At 35.6% G+C, this 26838-nt stretch overlaps 2 protein-coding genes across 5 annotated transcripts in view; one reads left to right on the plus strand and one right to left on the minus strand.

Annotated features, from left to right (window-relative positions):
* The first annotated feature begins 17255 nt into the window (after window positions 1–17255).
* On the plus strand, window positions 17256–20493 carry LOC104891316 (dolichol-phosphate mannosyltransferase subunit 1). The gene is made up of 5 exons (XM_010676991.4): window positions 17256–17488; window positions 18962–19061; window positions 19155–19188; window positions 19262–19338; window positions 19871–20493. Exons 1-5 carry the CDS (start codon window positions 17379–17381, stop codon window positions 20279–20281), a joined length of 732 nt encoding a protein of 243 aa, XP_010675293.2. The 5' UTR covers window positions 17256–17378; the 3' UTR covers window positions 20282–20493.
* A 918-nt stretch (window positions 20494–21411) lies between these two features.
* The window catches only part of LOC104891315 (probable LRR receptor-like serine/threonine-protein kinase At1g53430), a 77252-nt gene continuing 71825 nt past the window's right edge, over window positions 21412–26838 (minus strand). For 3 of the 4 annotated variants that reach the window (XM_057394223.1, XM_048642869.2, XM_048642867.2), the window contains 11 exons: window positions 26012–26071; window positions 25885–25923; window positions 25732–25781; window positions 25301–25659; window positions 24954–25152; window positions 24716–24850; window positions 23716–23828; window positions 23348–23558; window positions 23007–23244; window positions 22359–22509; window positions 21412–22017 (listed from right to left, as the gene is read on the minus strand). In XM_057394223.1, coding sequence (XP_057250206.1) covers window positions 21781–22017; window positions 22359–22509; window positions 23007–23244; window positions 23348–23558; window positions 23716–23828; window positions 24716–24850; window positions 24954–25152; window positions 25301–25659; window positions 25732–25781; window positions 25885–25923; window positions 26012–26071 — 1792 coding nt within the window. In that variant the 3' untranslated portion in view covers window positions 21412–21780. Of the gene's footprint in view, window positions 22018–22358; window positions 22510–23006; window positions 23245–23343; window positions 23559–23715; window positions 23829–24715; window positions 24851–24953; window positions 25153–25300; window positions 25660–25731; window positions 25782–25884; window positions 25924–26011; window positions 26072–26838 lie in introns of all 4 variants that reach the window. The other variant, XM_057394224.1, reaches the window with a different exon arrangement.

A 26838-nucleotide genomic window follows, 5' to 3' on the forward strand; every position in this document is an offset into this window, starting at 1 on the left:
GAAATTTATTGAGCTTTAAAGATATTCGCCATAATGGATATCATATTGAGACAATAAGTGAAGGAAATGTTGAATACCTTCATATCACGAGTATTACCCAAGGCACTAAGAATATTTTGGAGAAATTACCTGCATTTTCCACTGGTCTGTACTATACTAAAATCAATACAATTGAAACATATGCCATAGTAAACAGGAAGTTTGCAGATAATTTCACTATTTGGCATGACCGGTTGGGCCACCCTGGTTCAATAATGATGCGAAAAATAATTGAAAATTCATGTGGACATTCATTGAAGAACCAGAAGATTCTTCCTAATGATTTCTCATGTGCTGCTTGCTCACAAGGCAAGTTGATAATACGACTGTAACACCCCGATAATTCTCTCTTTCTAGAAAATACTTATAATATAAAACTTAGAGAATTACCCAGGCATTATCGCCCGTGTGATAACGTTTCGGCTTACTCAGAATTTTGCAGCGGAAAATCTTACTAAAACAAAACCAACTTTATTAAACTTATGAAATAAGAGTCAAACAATGTTTGAACTGAAACACACCAACTTAAAGCTAAAGTCTGAAAATATAAATTCCTAGAAACAACTCAAATGATACTAATGTCACAAAAGCCTCTCCATTCCAGATTCCCCAATGGTATGCATCTTCGAACCTGTAATGTCAATGCTTTCTTGACTCTGCTCCCCCGAAGGATCACCACAGGATCAATAGGCAAAGCCATGATCACAAACACAGACAAGCACGTAATTAGCAAAGCTGAGTACTACATATCAGACAACAATAATCCTAAACATGATACTACAACACAACTTATAGAATAAAATAATAATACATACAATTGCAGATAACTCTTACTGAACTAGACTCTAACTTTTATTTCTTCTTTAAATGGAATAGTTATGGGACGAGTTGTCTATACTGAAATAGGAAATACGGTCATGACTCCGTAAACCAGAATGACCTGCGATATCGAGGAACCTTTGAACTAAAGAGGAATGGTGATCAATCCAACCTCGAAGATACATATCACGGCGGACTATGTACCCCAACCCTTAGTGTCCAACTCTAGACGTGCACCAGTCTAAAGTCTATAACCTATTCTCGTTTCACTTTACGTTGCATTCATTTTATACTTGTGTTGACACCAACCAAGCACATAATACTCACAACTACTAATCACATAACATCACAAAACTCCTTTTTAATCTTAGAATTAATAAGTGTTCACAACTTAGCATCCAAGACTCTTTTAACTTCTTTTATTCTTTACTAACTTGCCTGTTGAACCTAGCCAACAGTAAACTGTACCTTTATATAGGTATAACTCAAAATTACCAAATAAGATCCTCGGTTCTTATAAGATAAATCGATAAACTCAAAGAATCCATGATTCCAATTTACTTACATTAATTCACTCACGAATTAATACCAAACTAAACTTAGTTGCTTGCATCAAACTTCCATACAAACAAGTCATACTTAAACATATTCTTAGTTTACATGTAGCATACAAGAAATAACATGTAAAGCCATCTCAGTAAATCATATATATGAACTACAAGGTCCTATACATGATACTACAAATTAAAAACATCCCTAGAGCATGTTTCTAACCATTTAGCACGTAGACTATGTACGTACCTGTATAAACACACGGTAGGCCACTTTTAAGCACTAAAAGTCCCTACAGTGAATTCTCCGCCTAAAACAACCAAATAAGAGTAAATACTTGTACTAAAAAAAAATACAGCAACTTTAAAACGTCCCAAACCCTTCTAAACTTCTTTAAAAATCGTTTTTATAATTTAAACTCTCATTATTTTTAATCCCTAGTATAGATAAACTATTCTAGTGATTAAAAACCATTAAAAACCTTAAAATATTAACTTTCTGAATTTCCAGCAACTATAAAATTTTCTAAACCTTCTGAAAATATTTTAAATGAATATAAAAATCGTATTCCAATCAAAATTCATATTCATACTCTAAATATACGATTTCTAGTGATTTAAAACCCTAAAAATCACATCTTTCATGATTAAAACTAAAAATAATAATCTGAAATTTTTCTTTTATACATATGATCCGAAAAATACATATTTCATAATAAAAATAATAACTCAAATCGAAATCATGCAAATAATAATAAAATAACAATAAAAATTAGAACTTTAATGGAATCTTAAAGGAGAAGTAAAGAAAAACCAAAATAAGAGGAGGAAAGAGGGCGCCGGACTGAGGACAGCAGCAAGGAACCGGCGGAAATCACTTTTTCGGCTTCAAGAAAAGGTTTGTGACGTTTCTTGTTCGACAAGAAACGTTACTTAGCGAAGAAGAAACGATTTTTGAGAGAAAAGATGGAAGTCACGCTCAAGAGGAAGAAGAGAGAGAAAATGTCGAGTGAGGGGAGAGGAAGCTCGAAGTCACGTGCAAGTGAGGAGAGAGAAAATAAGTGTAGGGCAAAAATATTTGGGTTTTAGGATATTTAAATAGGCTAATCCTATTGGGCTTAGGAAAAAGGAATTCAATAATTAAAACAATAGGCTAATCCTATTGGGCTTAGGAAAAGGAATTCAATAATTAAAACTTTGATGACTAACAAGATGGGCTTGTTAGGACTTTAGTCATCAAATTATCCTTTCCCTTTTTATTTCTTTTGGCTTTCGATTCCATTAAGTTTCTTTTCAAATATACTTTTAATAATTAAACTCTTATTTAAAACACGCTTAATTAAAATATTACAAACTTTATTAAGCTTAGAAAAATATTTTTAGTTGACTTTTAAAATAGTCAACCCTTTTTTAAAAGTCAAATCATTTTCCAAACTCATTTGGATTTAATATAATTACATAAATAACTTAATATATTTATGAAAATCCTTTAAAAATGTGGGGGATTACAGTCTACCCCCTTAAAAGAAGTTTCGTCCCGAAACTTAACACAAAACCCTCTTGTTTTCGAAATCTGAACTCATCATTTCGAAAATCTTTGAAGAAAAGATAGTGCCTCTGGTGCACTTTCCCATTTTTAAACACTTGTGTCACTTATGAACACTTTTCTTATGCGGAGACTCTACTTCTTTTGCACTAACATGTGCAAATTGCCCAACATAGGCATACATATACATGAAAATGTCATAAAATAGACAAAAAGCGCGAAATTTATCGCATTCTACCCCCCTTAAAGAAAACGAGTTACGCCCTCGTAACTCACCTCAAGGAATAGGTCTGGATACTTTTTCTTCATATCCTCTTCGGCTTCCCACGTTGCCTCTTCTGACTCGTGGTTAGACCAAAGAACTTTGACGATATGAACATCCTTGTTACGCGTACTACGCACTTTCCTGTCGAGAATCTTGACAGGTCTTTCCTCATAAGTGAGGCTACTATCTATCTGCACTCGTTCAGGCTCTAACACATGGCGCTCATCAGGGATATAGCGCTTCAATTGGGATATATGAAACACGTCATGCATCTTTTCAAACTCCATTGGCAATGCCAATCTATAAGCTACTTTCCCAATGCGCTCCAAAATTTCATATGGGCCTACATATTTAGCACTCAGCTTGCCCTTTTTCCCAAATCTATAACGCCTTTGGTGGGTGATACTTTCAGGAATACTTTATCACCTACAGCGAACTCATCTTCGCGCCGCTTTAAGTCTGCATAACTCTTCTGCCTATCTTGCGCAGCTTGAATTCTAGCCTGAATCAATCTAACGTTCTTGACGGTCTCCTCAATGAATTCTGTCCCCAAAACTACATTCTCACTATAGTCATTCCAGCAAATGGGACTTCTACACTGTCCATATAACGCCTCAAAAGGTGCCATCTTGATACTCGCATGGTAACTATTATTGTAAGAGAACTCAATCAAATCTAATTGGTCCTCCCAACTTCCTTGAAAATCTATAGCACAAGCTCGCAACATGTCTTCCATAGTTTGGTTAGTCCGCTCAGTCTGACCATCGGTCGCAGGGTGAAAGGCGGTACTCATCTTTAATGTTGTCCCAAGGTTTGACTGAACCTTCTTCCAAAACTTAGATAGAAATCTAGAGTCACGGTCTGAAATAATGTCCTTTGGGACTCCGTGCAATCTCACTACATGCTTGATATAGGTTGTAGCGAGTTGCTTCTTCTTCCATGTCTCCTTGTAGGTATGAAAACAGCGGACTTGGTCAGTCTATCTACAATAACCCAAAGGTATCATTTCCACTCCTCGACTTGGGTAAGGCAGTCACAAAGTCCATAGAAATCGAATCCCACTTCCATCCAGGAACCTCTAGTGGTTGGACTGTCCCCATGGGCTCTTATGATCTATCTTCACTTTCTGACAGGTTAGACACTTAGACACATACTCGGCTACCTCTCGTTTCATGTTCGGCCACTAATATATCACCTTAAGATCCTTATACAGCTTGTCACCCCCAGGGTGCACAGAATACGGAGTATTATGTCCCTCATCCATAAGACGTCTTTTTAGGTCGTCACACTTCTGTGGTACACACCACCTCCCTTTAAACGTTAGACTCCCATCCTCATGAATTTGAAGTCTATCTCCTTACCTTGCTTCATTTTCTCTTTTATCTTATCTAGATGCTCATCCCCAACTTGACCCTCAATGATCTCATCGAAAATTGACACTCCCAAAGAAAGATTACTGAGTCTAGCCTCACTTTCCCCAGGATTTAAAATTTCTAGGTTCAACCTTTGCATATCTCTACACAACTCCTCAGGGACTATCAAAGCACTCAAGCTATGACTCGATTTCCTACTCTAAGGCGTCAGCCACCACATTGGCTTTCCCTTCATGATACTGGATGTCTAGATCGTAATCCTTAATCAACTCTAGCCATCTCCTTTGTCTCATATTCAAGTCTTTTTGGGTAAATATGTATTTCAAGCTCTTATGGTCTGTGAATATCTTGCAGGTTGCCCCATAAAGATAATGTCTCCAAATCTTCAATGCAAATACTATGGCAGCTAACTCTAGATCATGGGTAGGGTAATTAGCCTCATAAGGTTTCAGTTGACGCGATGCATAAGCTATTACCTTCCCATTCTGTTGCAATACACAACCCAAACCATTCTTCGAAGCATCACTATAGACTAGGCCTGGCAAAAGCTGATCCAACCCGATAACCCGACCTGAAAATAGCGGGTTTGGGTTGAGGTTTTCAACCTGATTAGTTAAATGGGTCGACCTGAACCCGACCTGAAAGTTAAATGGGTCAGGTTCAGGTCGAATTTTTTGACCTGACAATGACCCACCTGACCCGAATTGAACTAAAAAAAAGAATATTGATGTTTGCCACTTGCGCAGCCCAAAAGATTTCCCAGCCCAAAAAATTTCCCTAGTCTCCTAACTCCTAACCCTAAAATATTTTCCCAGCCACTTTCTTTCTCAACTCTCACTCTCTCTCTCTCTCAGTCTCTCTCTCTCTCCCTCTCTCCTAACCCTAATTTCTAACGCCTCTCTTTCTCATAGTGAAATTTCTCGGTCTTTTACTCTCTCTCTCAGTGTTCTTCGATGCTCTTCTTCAACATTTGATGTTCTTCGTCTCGCAAAGTCGCAATAAGTCTCTCAATTTCGTCTTGAAAAGTCGCAATTACGTTGCTCTTCTTCAAGGTATTCTTCTTTTGTCAATTTTTTTTCTTATTTGGTCCTTTATTTTCTTATTTTCATTTATTTTCTTTCGTTTTTTTTTTGCTATTTTCTGTTATTTATGTGATTTTCATATTTTGACCCCTTTTTTTCGTATTTTGTCATTTATTTTCTGTTATTTATGTGATTTTCATATTTTGTCTTTTGTTTTTTTCGTATTTTGTCATTTATTTTTCTATGTTAATTTCTGTTTAGTATTCTGTTTTTTTTTTGTTTAATTTTCTATTTTTTTTGTTTAATAATCTATTTTTTTCCTATTTAATGTTCTGCATGTCATTTATTTTCTGTTTAAGTTTTTTATGCTATTTTTCTGTTTCATGTTATTTTTCTATATTATTTTCTATTTTTCATACCAATTAGTATTAATGTTCTTTTTTTTTGTTTAATTTTCTGTTTTTTTTTTTGTTTAATTCTCTGTTTAATGTTCTGTTATCCGTTTTCTGTTTAATTTTCTTATGCTATTTTTCTGTTTAATTTTTTGTTTAATGTTCTGTTATTTATTTCTGTTTAATTTTTCTATGCTGTTTTTCCAGTTTAATGTTATTTATTTTCTGTTTAATTTTTTTATGCTATTTTTCCTACCAATTAGTATTAATGTTCTGTTTTTTTCCTATTTTCTCATCAGAGGCAGAGGAGAAGATTGACTCGAGTTGTGGACTTGTGGTTGTATAAGTCAAAAACATTAAGGATACATTAATGTTGTTTTATGTTATAAAACTTTGCTAAATTGGTTTGTAATATTGCCAAGTATGAATTTTGGTTAGCTAGAACTTGGTAGAAGTACTTGATATTGCCTAAGTATAAACTTGGTTAGCTAATAGCCTAATACTTTGATGAAATTTCAAGGCCCAAATGCCAAGTGCCAATTATGAACTATGCAATTGTTTTTTTTAAAAAAATCAGGTTATATGGGTCGGGTCAACCTGAAAAAACCGGGTTAAACAGGTTCAGGTTGACCCATTTACAACCCGTTTAAAAAAATTCAGGTCAAACAGATCAGGTCAGGTTGACCCGATAATTTTCAGATCAGGTTAGGGTTGAAGATATTGACCCGAAAATTAAAACAGATCAGGTTCAGGTTGGGGGGGTTTCAACCCGTTTTCACTTGACCCGAACACGAACCCGACCCAACCCGACCTGATTGACAGGCCTACTATAGACTTCAAATCCCTCATTCCCATCAGGTAGGGTTAAGACAGGTGCAGTGGTTAAACGATCTTTCAAGATCTGGAAGGCTTCCTCACACTTCTCATTCCACTCAAACTTGGACTCCTTTTTCATTAAATTCGTCATAGGTCTCGCTATCTTCGAGAAATCCCTCACAAATCTCCTATAATAGCCAGCTAAACCCAAGAAACTTCTAATGTCCGTCACACTCTTTGGAGTTGGCCACTCACTCACAGCTTGAATCTTAGCAGGATCTACAGATACTCCTTCCTTAGACACAAAATGACCCAAGAATGCTACTTTCTCCAAACGAAACTCACACTTAGAGAACTTGGCATATAGTTGGTTCTTCCTCAAGGTTTCCAATATAATCCTCAAATGTTCATCGTGTTCGGTTTCATTCCTCGAATAAATCAAAATGTCATCAATGAAAACCACTACGAACTTATCTAAAAACTCGTGAAAGATTCTATTCATCAAATCCATAAATATAGCAGGAGCATTGGTTAACCCAAATGGCATTACAGTGAACTCGTAGTGACCATAACACTTTCTAAAGGCAGTCTTAGGTACATCCTTATCAGCTACCCTCAATTGATGATATCCTGAACGTAAGTCAATCTTCGAGAACACACTCGCTCCATTTAGTTGATCGAATAGGTCATCTATTCTAGGCAAAGGGTACTTGTTTTTTATGGTAACATTATTCAACTCCCTATAGTCTATACATAATCTCATACTCCCATCCTTTTTCTTCACGAACAAAACAGGAGCTCCCCAAGGCGATGCACTAGGTCTGATATAACCCTTATCCAGAAGTTCTTGCAATTGTGTCTTTAACTCACTCATCTCAGGAGGTGCCATTCTATAAGGTGCCTTAGATATAGGTGCAATTCCAAGAACTAAGTCTATGGTAAACTCAACAGCTCTTGCAGGCGGCATGCCTGAAATTTCACTCGGAAATACGTCCATAAACTCATTTACTATTGGAACATCCTCAAGTTTTAACTCGACTTCTTTACTCACATCTTGCTCGCTACAGAAAAACAGCTCACACCCCTTTCTCATCAACTTCTGCACTTGCAGAGCAGAGATCACCCCAAAGTTTTTAGGTTTCCCAAATCGTCTATATGAGGTAAATTTTCCCGAAGGGTTTCTCAACACTACTTTCTAGACTTCACAATCGATCCTGGCCTTGTAATGACTCAACCAGTTCAGGTCTCCCAAATTGAATCCTATTAAGTCAGACGGAAATACAAAGTCTCCTATCTTTAAAGGCAATTTCTAAACAACTCGGTATACCTTATGATTTCTCCAATAGGTATGCTAATAGGCAAATCCAACACTTCAAAATCTACTAAACCCAATCAAAGCTTGCTCAAATCACCAAGCCTTTAACTCCTCAATGGCTAATACCTCAAGTGCAAATCTAGACAATGCTACGAACTTGCTATAATACTTAGAGATAGTCATGCTCTCCATCTTAAGGTTAATAAACTCTTGGGCTTTTAGTTTCCTCATAAAAGCAGGGTAAAACTTTTCTCTTAAAGCAGCAATAAAGGATTCCCAAATAAACTCTTTCATAATACTGAGTCTAGTCTCATTCTCTTTCTACTATAAGTCAGTCTCATCTTTCAGATACAGTATAACTTGACCTACTTTCACACTCTAAGGACAGTTCACAGCCCCAAAAATCTTTCAATACAAACTAATCCGACTCTCTAAGAGGATAAGGTCAGCTTACCCCTTAAGGTACGACAGTTTAATCTTAGCTAGTCTCTCAAACATGTCCCAGCAGAATCGGGACACTCAACTTTTTCGAGTCAAATTCTTTGCCAACAGGCGAATAGCAGAAGCTAAGGCATCATTATTGTTTGACGCTCTACTTCGCGACTGAAATCTAACGTAACTTTACTTTGGGTTCCAGCATAACTTACATGTCCATCTAATAAGGCAACATTTGATTTGATCATTAAAGATCGCATCAACAAACAATTCCACTAAGCTCCAACATGAAGTGTTCTCTAATAATCACATAATCGTTCATGTAAAATATATTCACATCAACGTGCAAGTAGAAACAAGCAAGCAAGAATATAATCACATGATAAAAGAATAATAAAAAAAAATTTCCCATCACGTGCCCAGAATAAATTCTTACTCACTCATATAATGAAATAATAACTTCCTTTCCTCAATCGATAATAAGAATATTTTCCCAATCCAAAATAACCAACTTATTCCTCAATAATATAAAGAATACTTAATAAGAAAATTTAAACCATTATAGCTTGACTACTTTCCAACAACTAATCTTAAAGCATAAATAAATACTCTATGAAATTACACCATCATTCTCATCCTTGTTTCCTTTATATGGATAACATTTCATCTTCAAAGCTCCATAGTTTTCACTATAATAATAGTAGTAACATAATAACTTGAGTTCCTAGATCTAGTAGATCTTCAAATACTTTTGGATTGATGTCCATTTCATCCATCTCTAAAACACTCACATCGCTCAATGGGTCTCCAAATAATATTGTAGATGTCCTTTCAGGTTTGCACTCTAGTACAATCAAACTTTTGAATTACTTCATATATCGCTAACAGAATACCTACTTTTAACCCATAATGCATAATGATCTCCAGCTATATAACTATAACTTCAGGCTCATGACATCGAACATTCTCATCATCACTCAATATAATTGGGTTATGATAGCTTCCTATCTATTAACTTTGCCTGACAATTCTATTAACACTTCTGGCAGACATGGTTAGGGATCTACAACAAATAAACCATAATGGTCTAGCACTCTCTCTAACGTGTTCCCACCAATAATCAAAGGGTAAACAAAAACAAAGGCATGAAAAATATAACACCTTAGCAGGCAAGAAAATAAACAGTTAGCAGGGAAGAAAAACATTCATGCATTATTAGCAGGGAAGTAAAATAATAATGCACTTATTTGCAGGGAAGAAAATAATGATGATGCTGAACTAACTTTTCAATGCAGGCATATAATATTTCTATCCTATATGCCCTTCTTATACTACCCATTCTCACAATGCAACTATAAACCTTAAAGGCATGAAAAATGCAGCACTTTTTAAATAACATTACTTTTTGCCTAAAATAATTTTTTCAAAAAAAATAAATTTCGGACCCCAAGGTTACACGAAAAAAAAATGTTACTCGAAATTTTTTTTTTTTTTTCCGAACTCGATCAGCACGTTTTTCGAAAAAAAAAAATTTTTTTCTTTTTTTTTTTCTTTTCGGACTCCTCAACCTTTCGAAAAAAAACACAAATTTCGAACCTTAATTTCCGAAAAATTTCGGTTTTCTAAAAAAAAAAAATTTGATCCTCAAATATTTTGTCTCACTTTTCGAAATGAAACGTAGGAGCATACTAAGGTTTCCTTCAAGTAACCATAAGCTAGGTAACTTAAAACTAAAGTCACTTAATAAGCTAGTTAGTTAGGCGCCTATAAGTCTTAAACTAACCTAAAGCTCCCAGATACCACTTTGTAACACCCCGATAATTCTCTCTTTCTAGAAAATACTTATAATATAAACTTAGAGAATTACCCAGGCATTATCGCCCGTGTGATAACGTTTCGGCTTACTCAGAATTTTGCAGCGGAAAACTTACTAAAACAAAACCAACTTTATTAAACTTATGAAATAAGAGTCAAACAATGTTTGAACTGAAACACACCAACTTAAAGCTAAAGTCTGAAAATATAAATTCCTAGAAACAACTTAAATATACTAATGTCACAAAAGCCTCTCCATTCCAGATTCCCCAATGGTATGCATCTTCGAACCTGTAATGTCAATGCTTTCTTGACTCTGCTCCCCCGAAGGATCACCACAGGATCAATAGGCAAAGCCATGATCACAAACACAGACAAGCACGTAATGCAAAGCTGAGTACTACATATCAGACACAATAATCCTAAACATGATACTACAACACAACTTATAGAATAAAATAATAATAACATAACAATTGCAGATAACTCTTACTGAACTAGACTCTAACTTTTATTTCTTCTTTAAATGGAATAGTTATGGGACGAGTTGTCTATACTGAAATAGGAAATACGGTCATGACTCCGTAAACCAGAATGACCTGCGATATCGAGGAACCTTTGAACTAAAGAGGAATGGTGATCAATCCAACCTCGAAGATACATATCACGGCGGACTATGTACCCCAACCCTTAGTGTCCAACTCTAGACGTGCACCAGTCTAAAGTCTATAACCTATTCTCGTTTCACTTTACGTTGCATTCATTTTATACTTGTGTTGACACCAACCAAGCACATAATACTCACAATACTAATCACATAAATCACAAAACTCCTTTTTAATCTTAGAATTAATAAGTGTTCACAACTTAGCATCCAAGACTCTTTTAACTTCTTTTATTCTTTACTAACTTGCCTGTTGAACCTAGCCAACAGTAAACTGTACCTTTATATAGGTATAACTCAAAATTACCAAATAAGATCCTCGGTTCTTATAAGATAAATGATAACTCAAAGAATCCATGATTCCAATTTACTTACATTAATTCACTCACGAATTAATACCAAACTAAACTTAGTTGCTTGCATCAAACTTCCATACAAACAAGTCATACTTAAACATATTCTTAGTTTACATGTAGCATACAAGCAAATAACATGTAAAGCCATCTCAGTAAATCATATATATGAACTACAAGGTCCTATACATGATACTACAAATTAAAAACATCCCTAGAGCATGTTTCTAAACCATATAGCACGTAGACTATGTACGTACCTTTATAAACGACAACGGTAGGCCACTTTTAAGCACTAAAAGTCCCCTACAGTGAATTCTCCGCCTAAAACAACCAAATAATCAAGTAAATACTTGTACTAAAAAAAAAATACAGCAACTTTAAAACGTCCCAAACCCTTCTAAACTTCTTTAAAAATCGTTTTTATAATTTAAACTCTCATTATTTTTAATCCCTAGTATAGATAAACTATTCTAGTGATTAAAAACCTTAAAATATTAACTTTCTGAATTTCCAGCAACTATAAAATTTTCTAAACCTTCTGAAAATATTTTAAATGAATATAAAAATCGTATTCCAATCAAAATTCATATTCATACTCTAAATATACGATTTCTAGTGATTTAAAACCCTAAAAATCACATCTTTCATGATTAAAACTAAAAATAATAAATCTGAAATTTTTCTTTTATACAATGATCCGAAAAATAATATTTCATAATAAAAATAATAACTCAAATCGAAATCATGCAAATAATAATAAAATAACAATAAAAATTAGAACTTTAATGGAATCTTAAAGGAGAAGTAAAGAAAACAACCAAAATAGAGGAGGAAAGAGGGCGCCGGACTGAGGACAGCAGCAAGGAACCGGCGGAAATCACTTTTTCGGCTTCAAGAAAAGGTTTGTGACGTTTCTTGTTCGACAAGAAACGTTACTTAGCGAAGAAGAAACGATTTTTGAGAGAAAAGATGGAGTCACGCTCAAGAGGAAGAAGAGAGAAAATGTCGAGTGAGGGGAGGAAGCTCGAAGTCACGTGCAAGTGAGGAGAGAGAAAATAAGTGTAGGGCAAAAATATTTGGGTTTTAGGATATTTAAATAGGCTAATCCTATTGGGCTTAGGAAAAAGGAATTCAATAATTAAAACAATAGGCTAATCCTATTGGGCTTAGGAAAAGGAATTCAATAATTAAAACTTTGATGACTAACAAGATGGGCTTGTTAGGACTTTAGTCATCAAATTATCCTTTCCCTTTTTATTTCTTTTGGGCTTTCGATTCCATTAAGTTTCTTTTCAAATATACTTTTAATAATTAAACTCTTATTTAAAACACGCTTAATTAAAATATTACAAACTTTATTAAGCTTAGAAAAAATTTTTAGTTGACTTTTAAAATAGTCAACCCTTTTTTTAAAAGTCAAATCATTTTCCAAACTCATTTGGATTTAATATAATCACATAAATAACTTAATATATTTATGAAAATCCTTTAAAAAATGTGGGGGATTACAACGACCTTCACCAACCAAAATAGATTTTGAATCTATCAATTTTTTGGAACGTATACAGGGAGATATTTGTGGGCCAATTCACCCACCATGTGGAACATTTAGATATTTTATGGTTTTAATTGACGCATCGAGTAGATGGTCACATGTATCCTTGCTATCAACTCGCAACCTGGCATTTGCGAGACTACTTGCTCAATTGATTAGATTACGAGCACATTTTCCAGATTTCCCTATGAAGGCAATCCGCCTTGATAATGCTGGTGAATTCACTTCTCAAGCCTTTGATGATTATTGTATGTCTATTGGGATAAGTGTTGAACATCCTGTAGCACATGTTCACACACAAAATGGTCTAGCTGAATCATTAATAAAACGTCTCCAGTTGATTGCTAGACCACTACTTATGAAGTCCAAACTCCCAATCTCTGCTTGGGGACATGCTATATTACATGCAGCAGCATTAATTCGCATCAGGCCAACGAGTAATCAAAAGTTCTCCCCATCACAATTGGTTTTTGGTCAGGAACCAAATATTTCCCATCTAAAAGTTTTTGGATGTGCTGTATATGTTCCAATTGCTCCACCACATCGTTCTAAGATGGGTCCTCAAAGGAGGTTAGGATATATGTTGGATATGAATCTCCATCAATAATTAAATATCTAGAGCCATCCACAGGGAATCTATTTAAGGCTCGATTTGCAGACTGTCACTTTAATGAGTCAGTTTTTCCAACATTAGGGGGAGAGAATAAACAGCTGGAGAAGGAAATCAGTTGGAATGAATTATCATTATCTCATCTTGATCCTCGTAATAAACAATATGAATTAGAAGTTCAAAAGATAATTCATTTACAAAGCTTAGCAAATCGATTGCCAGACGCATTTACTGACCCAAGTAGAGTAACCAAGTCGCATATACCAGCTGTGAATGCTCCAATCAAAATTGATGTCCCAGAAGGAAAACATCAAACTGCCAGTGAGTCTACAGCACGCCTGAAGCGTGGTAGACCTATTGGTTCCAAAGATAAGAATCCTCGGAAAAGAAAAGGAGCAGGAATTGATAATGGCCAGACCGAGGAAACAAAGAATTTTGAAGAATCTCCAGGAGAGACTTTAGACATGGCAAAGGAAGAAATTCAGGTACCTGACAATGAAGACATCTCAACTGATTATGTCATGTCTGGAATAAAATGGAACCGAAATAAAATCGACGTCGATGAAATTTTTGCATGCAATGTAGCAGTCGATGTTATGGAAGAAAATGAGGATCATGAACCAAAGTTTATTGAAGAGTGTGCACAAAGTGATAATTAGCCAAAATGGAAGGAAGCAATTGAGGCAGAATTAAAATCTCTTGCAAAGAGAGAAGTCTTTGGACCAGTAGTCCGTACACCTAAAGGTGTGAAACCAGTGGGACATAAATGGGTCTTTGTGCGAAAGAAGAATGAAGATGGTGAAATTGTGAGATACAAAGCACGTTTAGTTGCACAAGGATTCTCACAAAGACCTGGAATTGATTATGAAGAAACATACTCCCCTGTGGTGGACGCAACTACTTTCAGATTTCTTATTAGTCTGGCAATAAGAGAAGGACTTGATTTACGTTTAATGGATGTAGTCACAGCCTACTTATATGGGCCACTGGACAATGACATTTATATGAAAGTCCCAGAAGGATTTAAACTGCCAGAAGCAGCAAATTCTAATTCTCGAGAACATTACTGCATAAAATTAAACAGATCTCTTTATGGATTGAAGCAATCAGGGCATATGTGGTATAATCGCCTCAGTGAGTACTTGTTAAGTGAAGGCTATAAGAATGACCCTATCAGTCCATGCATTTTTATAAAGAAATTTGGGGCAGGATTTGTAATAATTGCAGTGTATGTTGATGATTTAAATATTATTGGGACCCCTGAAGAGATTTCACACACAGTGGAATATTTGAAGAAAGAATTTGAGATGAAAGATCTTGGAAAGACAAAATTTTGCTTGGGGCTACAGATTGAGCATCTAAAGAATGGAATCCTTGTGCATCAAACAACATATACGGAAAAGGTGTTAAAAAGGTTTTATTTGGATCAAGCACATCCGTTGAGTAGCCCAATGGTTGTAAGATCACTTGATGTTGATAAAGACCCATTCCGTCCTCGAGAAATCAATGAAGAAATCCTTGGTCCTGAAGTACCATACTTAAGTGCAATAGGGGCATTGATGTATCTTGCTAGCCATACGAGACCTGACATATCATTTTCTGTGAACTTGCTAGCAAGGTTTAGCTCATGTCCAACTCGAAGGCATTGGAATGGAATAAAACATGTACTTCGTTACCTCCAAGGAACGAAAGATATGGGTTTATTCTTTTCTAACCAACCCAAAGAAGACTTAATTGGTTTTGCAGATGCAGGGTATTTGTCTGATCCCCATAATGCTCGATCACAAACAGGATATGTGTTCACAAGTGGTGGTACTGCCATTTCTTGGCGTTCCATGAAGCAAACCATTGCAGCCACTTCTTCCAACCATGCAGAGATTTTAGCTATCCACGAAGCTAGTCGTGAATGTGTATGGTTAAGGTCCGTAATTCAACATATACGAGAAGATTGTGGCATATCTATAGGGAAAGAAGCTCCAACAGTTATGTATGAGGATAATGCAGCATGCATTGCACCAGCTCAAGGAAGGATACATCAAGGGTGATAGAACAAAACACATTTTACCAAAATTTTTCTTCACCCATGAACTGCAGAAGAATGGTGATGTACAGGTTCTACAGATTCGTTCAAGTGAAAATTTGGCAGACCTATTCACCAAGGCACTTCCCACCGCTACTTTCAAGAAATTAGTTTACCGTATTGGATTACGTCGTCTCAAAGATCTCAAGTTATGTAATCATGAGGGGGAGTAGATGCGCGCTGCACTCTTTTTCCCTTAACCATGGTTTTTCCCACTGGGTTTTCCTGGTAAGGTTTTTAATGAGGCAGCATCTTACGCGCATTAGAAAATATTTTATTTTAAGAGAGAATTTTTATTTTGTATAATGGACATCCAATGGGGAGTGTTATGAAATATAATATGGATGCCCATTATACCCCGTTAATATATCCGGGATATTCTAGGGTTTTGTTCTCCAAGTAAAACCCTAACTATTGTATTGTATATATATACCCTGGACTATATGGAATAAGATACAAGACGATTCTCTCTTCTATTTTCTCTCTTCAGTTTATTTACAACAGTTTTTATAATGTTTCTTAGTGTAAATTTGTGAAGATATTTCCGAGATAATATCCATGGTATGGAACTTGATGCCAAAACATGAGTTCTCCTTCATAAATTGTCATTACTACTCAATACCACATTTTCAAGTGGTAATGAATAGTAATAAAATTTTAGGAAGAAAATAGTTGTGTTGGAATAAAGTAGCATTATCATGGATGTTGACATGGGAGTGCATTCACAAATTTATACTAGAATTCATTACCGTTATTATCATTTTGTACCACTAATCAAACAGGTTGTAAGTGTATCTGGCTGGGTTTAATGGGATGCTCTGGAGAATATGTGGATGGAAATATGATTAGGTTGTCTGTGAAAATGATTTTGCGAGAGGCTGAGGAGGCTAATTAAGATATTCAAAGAATAAAAATGTTAGTCTTTCCGTTTCATAATATAGTGATTGTTTATCTCTCTTTGAGGTCAAACTTTAAAATCTTTGATCAAATATCCTCATTAATATACAAAAAAAAAACATATTCATGTAGGATCTTGTTAGGTTCGCCTCAATGTGTACTTTCATAATATCAACTTATTATATTTTTCATTCGTTTTTTCCCCAAATATCCCGCGTTTTCGGTTTATTCACGAGGTACTCCCGCACTTTTGAAAATACACGGAGTACCCCTTAGTTTCATAATAATACACTCAAATGCCCTTAATGACTAACGACGTTAACTACAGTCAGTCATTAACCCTAATTTTCTACTTTAAAACCTAATTAATTCCTAATCCTAAGCATAATACTAACTCTAACCCCCTAATCATAACCCTAACCTAACCCATTCTCCAACCACCTACTCCCCGACCCTCCCTGCCTCCTCCCCCACCACTGCTCCCCAACCACAGGACTCCCACTCTCTCCCCCACCCTCTCGCAAACCTCCTCCACCACAGTTTCCCAACCGAAAGAGTGTTGGCAAGTGGTGGAAAAAAGAGAAGAGGTAAAATAATTAAAAATAAGTTAGAGTCGATTTTAAGAAATTTCGGGACGGTATTTAACAATCACAATATCACATCGTTGAATGCCAAAGTTACAAACTTACAAGACCACATAAGCAAAGCTAGCCATTGTCAAAAAAAAAAAAAAAAAAAGCAAAGCTAAGTAGCTAACTAGGCCTCGTTGTCGCAAACAGGCTTTGAGTCAATCGAGAAAAATCTAGGGTTCAACCTTCAAACTGAAAAATGGCGCAAGAATTGGAGAGAGAGAAGAACAAATTCAGTATAATCATACCTACTTACAATGAACGTCTTAACATTGCTCTTGTCGTATACCTAGTCTTCAAACATCTCAGGTAGACCTTCAATTTCATCCTCATCTTCTAAAATTTTGCTATATTTGACCTCCGTTGTAGAATTATTCTTAAAAATTTGTTTATCAGTTGTTTCAGAACTTTTTGTCGATTTCAGTTTTGTATAGTTTGAGTCTTAAATGCTGATATCATATATTGTTTTAGGCTTAGGTTTGACAATTGATGCGATCAGAGACTTCAGATCGTCATATGATCATTGATGAGCTATGTTTTCTCATTGTTGTTTTGATCGGATGTGATTCTTATATATTTGGTGAAATTTTATGGAAGAAGCCACTACTTTCAGATAATTTCTCATGAATTTTGGGTATCTGAATAATTTGATGGAGGAATTTGGCCATTATTAGATACTCTTAAGAATTAAGAAATTTTAGAAATCAGTTTTGTAAGTCATACTATGTACAGGATTTATGATAATTCTTGTACAAATCTTTCTTACGGATGTCAAAGTGAGGCTAGTTATAGAAATGATCAGATGTTGATCAATTGAAATCATGCCTCAGGAATTCTTAATTTATGTGCTTAAACTCTCATTAGGTTATCCTTGCAAAGTGTTGTTGTTTGTTGTAATCCATATGTTTTGCACTTCGTTGCATATTTCCATTGCTCTTTCCGTATGTTCTTCCCTGCTTTTGCTATAGAGCCTAAATTGGTCCGGCCGGGTGTGTTTGGGCGAAGGGGGGGGGGGTGTTAAAAGAGTGAAATTCCTGGAGTCTACTTTAAAAACATTTTGTTCGCATGCTCTATTTTAATTAGAGTAAAAGGTGAAAATAAATTAGAAAAGTATTCGAGCTATAAGAGAGGCATACCCCCTCATTTAGTAAGTTCTTGAAAATTAGGCCTTTCCACTATGGTCCTCTTTCTGTTATATATATACAGTATCCAGTGAGCTGCATTCATCTCAAGAATTGTTATAAGTCAGGCATCACAGCCGACATATATAGGTGCCGATTGTTTGAGAGTTTGAAACAAGAAGTAATTTCTGCTCAAATGACTGGAATTTTTATACTGAAAACTCCAAGCTTTTCATTGTCAGCTCATCAGCTCTATCTCTCGTCTGAATATTCAGGTAAACAGAGGAACATCACAACACTGCCAACCTTTTAGCTTTGTCAAGTCATATAACTTGTTGTTAGAGCAATGGGCCTATGTGCTTTCTGTAATGGTTGACAAGATTCAGAAAATTTTATAGTCTGGGAAGTTTTGCATGCATTAAACTCTTTTTTTTTAAACAATTCTAGTATTATTTTGTTAACAATTAACATATTTGGCACTTGCGATATGGTTTATTTGCATGAGAATGCTAGAAATAATCAATTGTTGTCGTTTTTGAGGATTTCTGAAGTGAGCTCTATCACCATCTTATTGTGGAGGTTTCGTTCAGACTTGCACTAATACATTCTCATGTTTAAAGTCAAACTTCAATGTGTAGTGTTTGTGGGTCAATTTATGTAGGGATATTGACTTCGAAGTAATAATCGTGGATGATGGGAGTCCAGATGGTACTCAAGAAATTATTAAACAATTGCAGCAAGTTTATGGGAATGGTAACGTAGTAAGTGTCAGAAAGAGTCTTTATACCTCCAAGTTATATGGCTACATTGGTTAAAGATTATTGTTGTGATCACATTCCTTTTTTATCTCTCAGATTTTGGCAGCTAGACCGAAGAAGCTTGGGCTAGGTATGTTCTTATACTTATTGGTGTTGAAAACTGAAAAATAAGAGAGACATGTCATCTTTGATCATTTTTGCAGGAACTGCATATGCTCATGGCTTGAAGCATGCATCTGGCAATTTTGTTGTAATTATGGATGCTGATCTCTCCCATCATGTATGTATGTCTTTCACATGTTTGAAATTTATTATTTGGACTTGAAAATATGTTCTTTCCTTCCATGGGGACATACATATACAATTTACTGTGTCTCAAATAATTTAAAATCTGATGATATCTAGGGCAGCAGTTGCTTAGTTACTCTCTTGTTTTCTTCTTATATTAGGAAGGAGCTTTTCATTTGTAAATCTTAGAATATGATTTCTATCTGGTATCTAATTTCTTTTTAGAATTAATTCCTAGAGTTTGGTTTCTTTTCCGTTGTCGGAAGAGGGTTGGGGTTTATGTGTGAGTGTTGGATCTAGTATGACCTGTAAAGGAAAATGTTCACATGAAGTAGCAGATATTAACGACAATGTAGTAGTAGTATCAATAATGATTTTGCTATTAGCATTACAACATGGCAAAAGGCCATACTTGGCAGCAGAATATCTGGTTGGCTGTTGGAAATTTTTTCTTTACGTGTCGATTTATTATTCAATATCCGAATCTTGAATCTGTGTTGACCTATTATATGTCATCGTTGCAGCCAAAGTACTTGCCAAGTTTCATCAAGAAACAGATGGAGACGGGTGCAAGTATAGTTACTGGAACCCGATATGTTAGGGGTGGTGGTGTACATGGGTGGAATCTTATGCGCAAACTTACTAGCAGGGGAGCAAATGTACTTGCTCACACTATTCTTTGGCCAGGGGTTTCAGATTTGACTGGATCTTTTCGGCTTTATCGGAAATCTGTTCTTGAAGATCTCATCAGCTCCTGTGTCAGTAAAGGTTATGTGTTTCAAATGGAGATGATTGTTAGAGCTTCAAGACAAGGCCATCATATCGAAGAGGTTCCCATAACATTTGTCGATAGAGTATATGGAAGCTCAAAACTTGGTGGATCTGAAATTGTCGAATATTTGAAAGGTCTTGTATATCTTCTCTTCACTACATGATAGTATGTAACTAGATGAATATTAGGGGTTTGGATACAACAAATGTGTAACGGTACATCACAGTATAAATGGTTTTCCATCCTGTTTCTTGGAAATTTTGTGCCCTGAGATGGACTAGGTTAAAGGTTATACCATTGTCATGTCTAGGGATCTTTGGGCATCTAGTTCATTGTTTTATGCTTATAAATTATAATTAGTGATTTCCAGGTTCAGCCCATGATTGTGTTTCAGATTATAGTTGACTAAAGCCTGTCTTGCTGAGGTAGGTTTCCTCTTTCTCCCCCCTCCCCCCTCCCCCCTATAATGTATAAGAGTATGATACCCTGAACTTAAGGTGTTTACTAGAATAAACCAGAGATTTTGATGACTATCAAAATAAACATGGATGATCAAACATTATCCTAAACGAATTGTATGTGGAAAAAATATAATTTTGTTATGGACTGTGATGATTTTGCAGTGACGAAAACAAATTTAAGAGTGATTTTCATTACTTTCAACTAGTAGAATTATCTTGTAAGAAACAAGGAGTATGTATGGAAGCTTTTCTTGCACTTCAAGGTTATTTTGGAAATCTGAAAAATTCAGGGTTTGGTGAAATTCATCAAGTTCAGGATTAGCTTACACTTCACCTTTTCATTTTTAATTGCAATATTTTCCTTATTTGGAAGTTTCATATTAATTACCACGTTTCTTTATTTGATAATATTTTCTCTCTATTTTTCTCCTATTACATGACCTTAATTTTTATATATCTATATCTTATTCCTCTTCACATGGTTTCTTAAAAAAAATATACCAATGAGGTATGTTACAATTATTACGGAAAAGAAGTATAATTTTCTTTTTAGTGCTTGCTAAAAGTGAGAAAACTTGGCCTTATTTGCCAACGACTAGGAGAACCACTTTTTGCCCCCAAAAAACTTCACGTCGTCTAGATACTTATCCTTAATTTTTCTATTGTAATGTGCCTAAAATAATTTTTCTCAACAACAGATATATTATACTACATTTAATCATAAACATGACGAACCATTTAATCATAAATATCCAACATTTAATATGAGAAAGGAATTGTATAACCGGAAAGATATCAAGCAAACTATAAAAAACAAATAGATCTAACATGGTTTATAACAATGAGTTCATGATATTGACCATCAAATCAGAGCATAGTTTGATCCCCATGTCAGAGCATCCCAACAGGAATGAAGGCATCAAGATTGAACCAAAAAATGGTAAAATTGACTAGCTAATTATACCAACTATATTTACTACAATACTCTTCCTTTCCATATTTTTTGTCAAAATGTATATCTTATATATACACTTTAAATATAATGCCTAAAGAACTTCCATGAGATTTTCTTTTCAACAACTTGGATGATTTTTACTTCAATCGAATCTAGCTTATCTTTTAAAGCTGTGCATGGAAATTAAAGTATATCAATTCCAGTATGATTGTGAGTATCTGTATCCATCGATATTGCACTTCGAGCTCAATTACTCTGAATGCTATTGCTAGTATCACTGTGATTGAGTATCCGAGCTTGAACAGGAAGCTGGCCTTCTATCATACTCACAACTGAAGACATCTTGGGTCTGAGAGTGGGAGATGGATTGGTACACATTAGAGCTATATTCAGCAGCCTTAACACCTCGTCTTCAGAGTAACTTGAGCCAAGAGTTGGATCCACAAGTTCCAGAAGGTTCCCTTGCTCTAGTAATACATAGGCCTGATAAATCCCCAAGTCAAGCAAATTTAGCTCTACAAACATGAGCAGGTCAAATGCAGGGTTATGAATGATGAGATGTTCTATATTTTTTGTTGCTAGTTTGGTAGTCATTTCTATATTTTGAACATATATACAGGAATCTTGATGCTCGAAAGCAAAAAGTTAGATAATCGAAATGACCCTGTCCCTAAAAAAACCATATTTGACAATCGAATTGGGGCCGTTCCCACATTCATATGGATATTTCTATATATGACATAAAATAGGGAAAATAGGGAACGACTGCAAGACATATAAAATATCATTGCCTCATTGGATTATATAAAAAAGCAGTAGATTACCCAGTCAAGAAGAAAAATGAATTCTTCCCTTGGCATATAGCGTGTATTGCTTGTTCCGCTCACAATTTCAAGTACGACGACTCCAAAGCTGTAGACATCTGCCTTATCTGTGAGGTAACCCCTCATTGCATATTCTGGAGCCATATATCCACTGAACAAATTCGATCAGATACATACAAAAGTTGTGTCATCATCACCCCTATAACTTTGAAGCTAAAATATGTTTGTGCACAATCAGAGAAATATTTCAGATTCTGGATGAAATGGAAGCATGCTGTTGCATTAGAAGCTATATACACAAAGTTCCCCTATTCTTGCTACTTTATATCGAATTATGAAATTATGCAGAGCTATGAAGAACCTGATACTAAACAAATTTCGATGAACAAATAAGTCAGGGCTGATTTACAGTTGTAGTTCCAGCTCCTGTAAGTTTTCTGTATCCTCTTATTTGTGTCGGTTATATTGTACTTTCTTTCTGATGACACATTATTGCTGTTTTCTATGAGGTGGGGTCCTTGGGAAACCGCTCTTTAAAGATTTATTGATTCACTTACAATCCTCACAGCTAAATCTAGGAAGTTTTTGCTAACATGCCCAAGTAATTGGCAACATATGCAGGGAGAAAAAGTTAGGGATTAAACTTACATGGTTCCAGCAACTCTGGTACTTATATGAGTGTTTTCTTCTTCATCAAGCTTTGCAAGACCAAAGTCTGATATTTTAGCGCTCAAGTCCCTATCAAGTAATATATTAGTTGCCTTAATGTCCCTATGGACAATCTTCAGCCTTGACTCCTCGTGAAGATATGCTAATCCCCTAGCAATTCCTGAGCATATGTTTTTTCTTGTTCGCCAGTCCAAGTGTAACTTCTGATCTTCCCTACCTAAATGCATGCATTTGGACAGTTAATTGGGGTCATGAAAGGAAAGAGATCAATTTTTTATACAAAGATGCAACTTTCTACGAGGCATTTGACAGGAACTTGCCAAAGAGTGCTCGAGCCAGGCAGTTGTTTTCCATGTATTCATATACGAGTAGTAGCTCTTTTCCTTCAATGCAATAGCCATAAAGCTTTACCAGATTTGGGTGTTGGAGAGCAGAGATCATGCCTATCTCAGTTACAAATTCACGGTTCCCTTGCTTCGATTTTGAAGACAGCTGCTTGACGGCAATCACCTTGCCGTCAAGTAGTACACCCTAAGGTCAGAGAAAAATTATATGGGCAAGTCAGAATATCAGAGACGTGGCTTATATGACATTACTTCGAATTGAAGATATCTAATCTTGCAGATGTATTGATGAGAGGAGACTGCTGCAATCTCAAATTTTTGTCTAAAGTTAAACTTTAGTTTACCTTGTAAACTGGCCCAAATCCTCCTTCCCCGATTTTATTTCTGTGACTAAAGTCATCTGTAGCAGCTTTAATTTGCCTCAAGGTAAAATAACCTCTATCCAACCTCCGAAGTTCTGTAATATGTAAGTAAATCAGAAAACTTACTTTCATTATTTAAAAGTAGAATGTAAATCCATTTTCTGCTGCTGGAAAGCATCTATAACTTACACTTATGCTAAGAAATTAAACTTTCTGATCTTGAGAAAACAATAGGTTGAGTCTGGTGTAACTTTTTCTTTTTTCTTCATTTTATTTTTTTGGTGGGGCTAGGGAGTCGATAAATTAGAGAGCTTAGAAGCAAAGGGGAGAGTCCGGTACGAATTCAATGACTTTGCTATATTAGATATTTTTTATAAACATGATAATAACACACAATTTTATGAGCTTAGCAGCAAGGCAAAAGACAGTTTATTTCTAACACTGAAGTTCATAGCAGAGAGAAAGTTAACATTTTATTCCAAGTAGTTTACATCTTTTAAAATCTCAGAAACAGTCTTCTTGAGTGAACTTACATACAAGTAATGCTCTAAAAGTGTAGGGTAAAGAATGTTGGCAAGAGTTTGCAGATAGTTTTGTAATAGAAACGAGTAAGCAACCCCTGCTATATTTTTATTGGTGCAAACCTGCTCCTGCTATATGATTCTGAAGAGAAGCTACCAGAATATAGCTAATATCCGCTAGTGTATCAAATTCTTATTAACAGAATACTGAAATCTTATCGTGTAATATAAATTTGAGTACAATGCTAAAGAATTAGAGTAAGAAAAATGAAGAGAAAAAGCCCATCTTCATTTGTGTAAAACAAAAATCAAATTGAATCCTAATAGTTTTGTCGGTTTACATGGTTATAAGGAAAAGACACGGAAGCAACATATGCAGGACTAATCCATAATTACATATATCAGTACAGGAAGTTACTGGTATGAATAATCAACATGGTTAAACGTTAACACCAACTTACCATCATTTTCATGGTCTTTTCCGCACAAGTAACCTGTCATCCTCAGAATTCCCAGGAATAATACAAGAATGGTGCATGAAGCAAGCACAATTCCAGTAATGGCTCCACCAGATAAACCTGAGCCAACTTTGAAGTCTGCAAAGGCATGGAAGTAAATTCATTAGATTTTATATATAAAAAAATAACAAAGCATGATAATATTACAGAGGTACTGATATGTATAAGAATGTTGACTAACTCGGTGTCACTGTAATCCCAGATATAAGAGGTCCGTATACACTTCTTTTTGGAACAGCTGTTGTTCCTTTTCCAGCCCAGTACAAGTAGATTTCAAGTGTGCTCCCATTAACATAGACATCTTTGAACTCCATTGTGATCCCCTTGCCAACCCCTCCAGCTTTTTCCGCAATATTGAAATCCTTTAGAACTTCATTCCCCTGCCAAACCAAACAAAGAATAACAAAAGCAGAGGAAAAAAACCTATTATTGAAGTCACATCTTCCTCTTATCCCTACATCAGACAATCTAAGTGACATTCGAAAAGAACAGGGCCAAATGAAATCTAGAGCTGCTCTCTTGATTCACCTGTATTGCCACATCAAAGATACGCCTTCCATTGCTGCTAAAGTTCTGATCATCAGTGAACATTATCTCAGCAAAGTGCAGCTTCACTGTGTAACTGCCTCGTCTCATGCAAAGTCCATAATACTTAAGTGACAAAGGTGCCAAGCGAGCTGTTTGGTAAATACCAGTCACATTAGGATCAGATGTCCCTGCTAAGAAGTTGGCATCTCCGTCGAACTGAAAAGTTCCTGTACTACTGTAAGCCCACTTTTGTCCAGATGCGAAAAAAATTGATGGCCCATCAGATACGGTATCCTCTTCATATTCATTCCCCTCAAAGCTCATCTTGCCTCCCCCACAATTGATAAATAATGAATGATCTGCAAATACATGTGGGAGCTTGAAAATGGAGGCTATATTTTAGTCACTAAAACAATAATTTTATTTCTTACATTGAGGCTTTGTGGAGCAAGGAAGGTCCTTCAACAAGCACCAATTTGTACTGCAAATCATGATTTACTTCCAATTATACATTATTATGTGAGTGTTGATAATTTCCCTCAACATTGTTAAGCAAAAAAATTTTTGCTGTGAGAAGAGCTTACGCATTTCCTTTTGCAGATGAATAACTAGCAACCAGGTTCCTATTGCATTGTCAGAGAAGGGATTAACGATGAGATATTGTTTAACAGAATCTGAATTAGGACCGGAAGAAGTTTCAGATAGTCTTACACATTTGACTGCTGGCAACTAGATGGGGCTGAGCCAGTGAAATTATTATAAGACAGGTCGCTGCAGAAGCACAAACAGTCCATTACAGGATTTGCTTACTTTTTACTTCCTTCATTATTTTAGTTGTTCCACTTCAGCTTTTGTACTATTCACATGCTTCACTACAAGTCTTTGGTCATATTATTTTTTTAATAATAGAAACAAATGTTACTATGTATAATATTATCGGATCTGCTCAACTGTATGTTTCAAAATATCTAACACTATTATCCTTACAAATAGATAGTTTAATGACATTAATAATGCCTAAATGGTGAAAGTTGTGCGTTAACTAACGTGAAAGTCAAAGTGGATCATCTACAAAATGAAGTAAGTGAAAGATGGTATAATCCCCTAATTGGGTTATGCCTTTCATTGAGTTAATATAGACATACAAAGATAGAGTTACCATAAATATACAAGGCAATAATCAAGCCTATGATTCTAAATATCAATACAAGATATACAAAATATATACTCTAATACACCCCCGCAGTCGGAGCGGGAGGGCAGCAGACGCTCAAACTGGAATGGAACCGAGTGAAGAGGTGGCGAGGCAAGCCCTTGGTGAAAATGTCAGCATACTGATACTCAGCAGGGACATGCAATACACGAATGGTACCAACCTGAGCTTTTTCGCGAACAAAGTGAATATCAAGTTCAATGTGCTTGGTTCGCTGGTGTTGTACCGGGTTGCCAGATAAGTAAACAGCGGAGATGTTATCACAGAAGATCATAGTGGCTTTGCGTAGAGGTAAATGTAGCTCAAGCAGAAGATTACGAAGCCA

This window comes from Beta vulgaris, chromosome 4, assembly GCF_026745355.1.
Source record: "Beta vulgaris subsp. vulgaris cultivar EL10 chromosome 4, EL10.2, whole genome shotgun sequence".
NCBI lineage: Eukaryota > Viridiplantae > Streptophyta > Magnoliopsida > Caryophyllales > Amaranthaceae > Beta > Beta vulgaris.

Excerpts from the sequence above, each read along its gene's own strand:
- LOC104891316 (XM_010676991.4), top strand. The coding sequence starts at position 17,379 with ATGGCGCAAGAATTGGAGAGAGAGAAGAACAAATTCAGTATAATCATA. Across the intron at positions 19,062-19,154 it reads TTTATGGGAATGGTAACGTA|ATTTTGGCAGCTAGACCGAA; the intron begins GTAAGTGTCAGA and ends TTTATCTCTCAG. Across the intron at positions 19,189-19,261 it reads ACCGAAGAAGCTTGGGCTAG|GAACTGCATATGCTCATGGC; the intron begins GTATGTTCTTAT and ends TCATTTTTGCAG.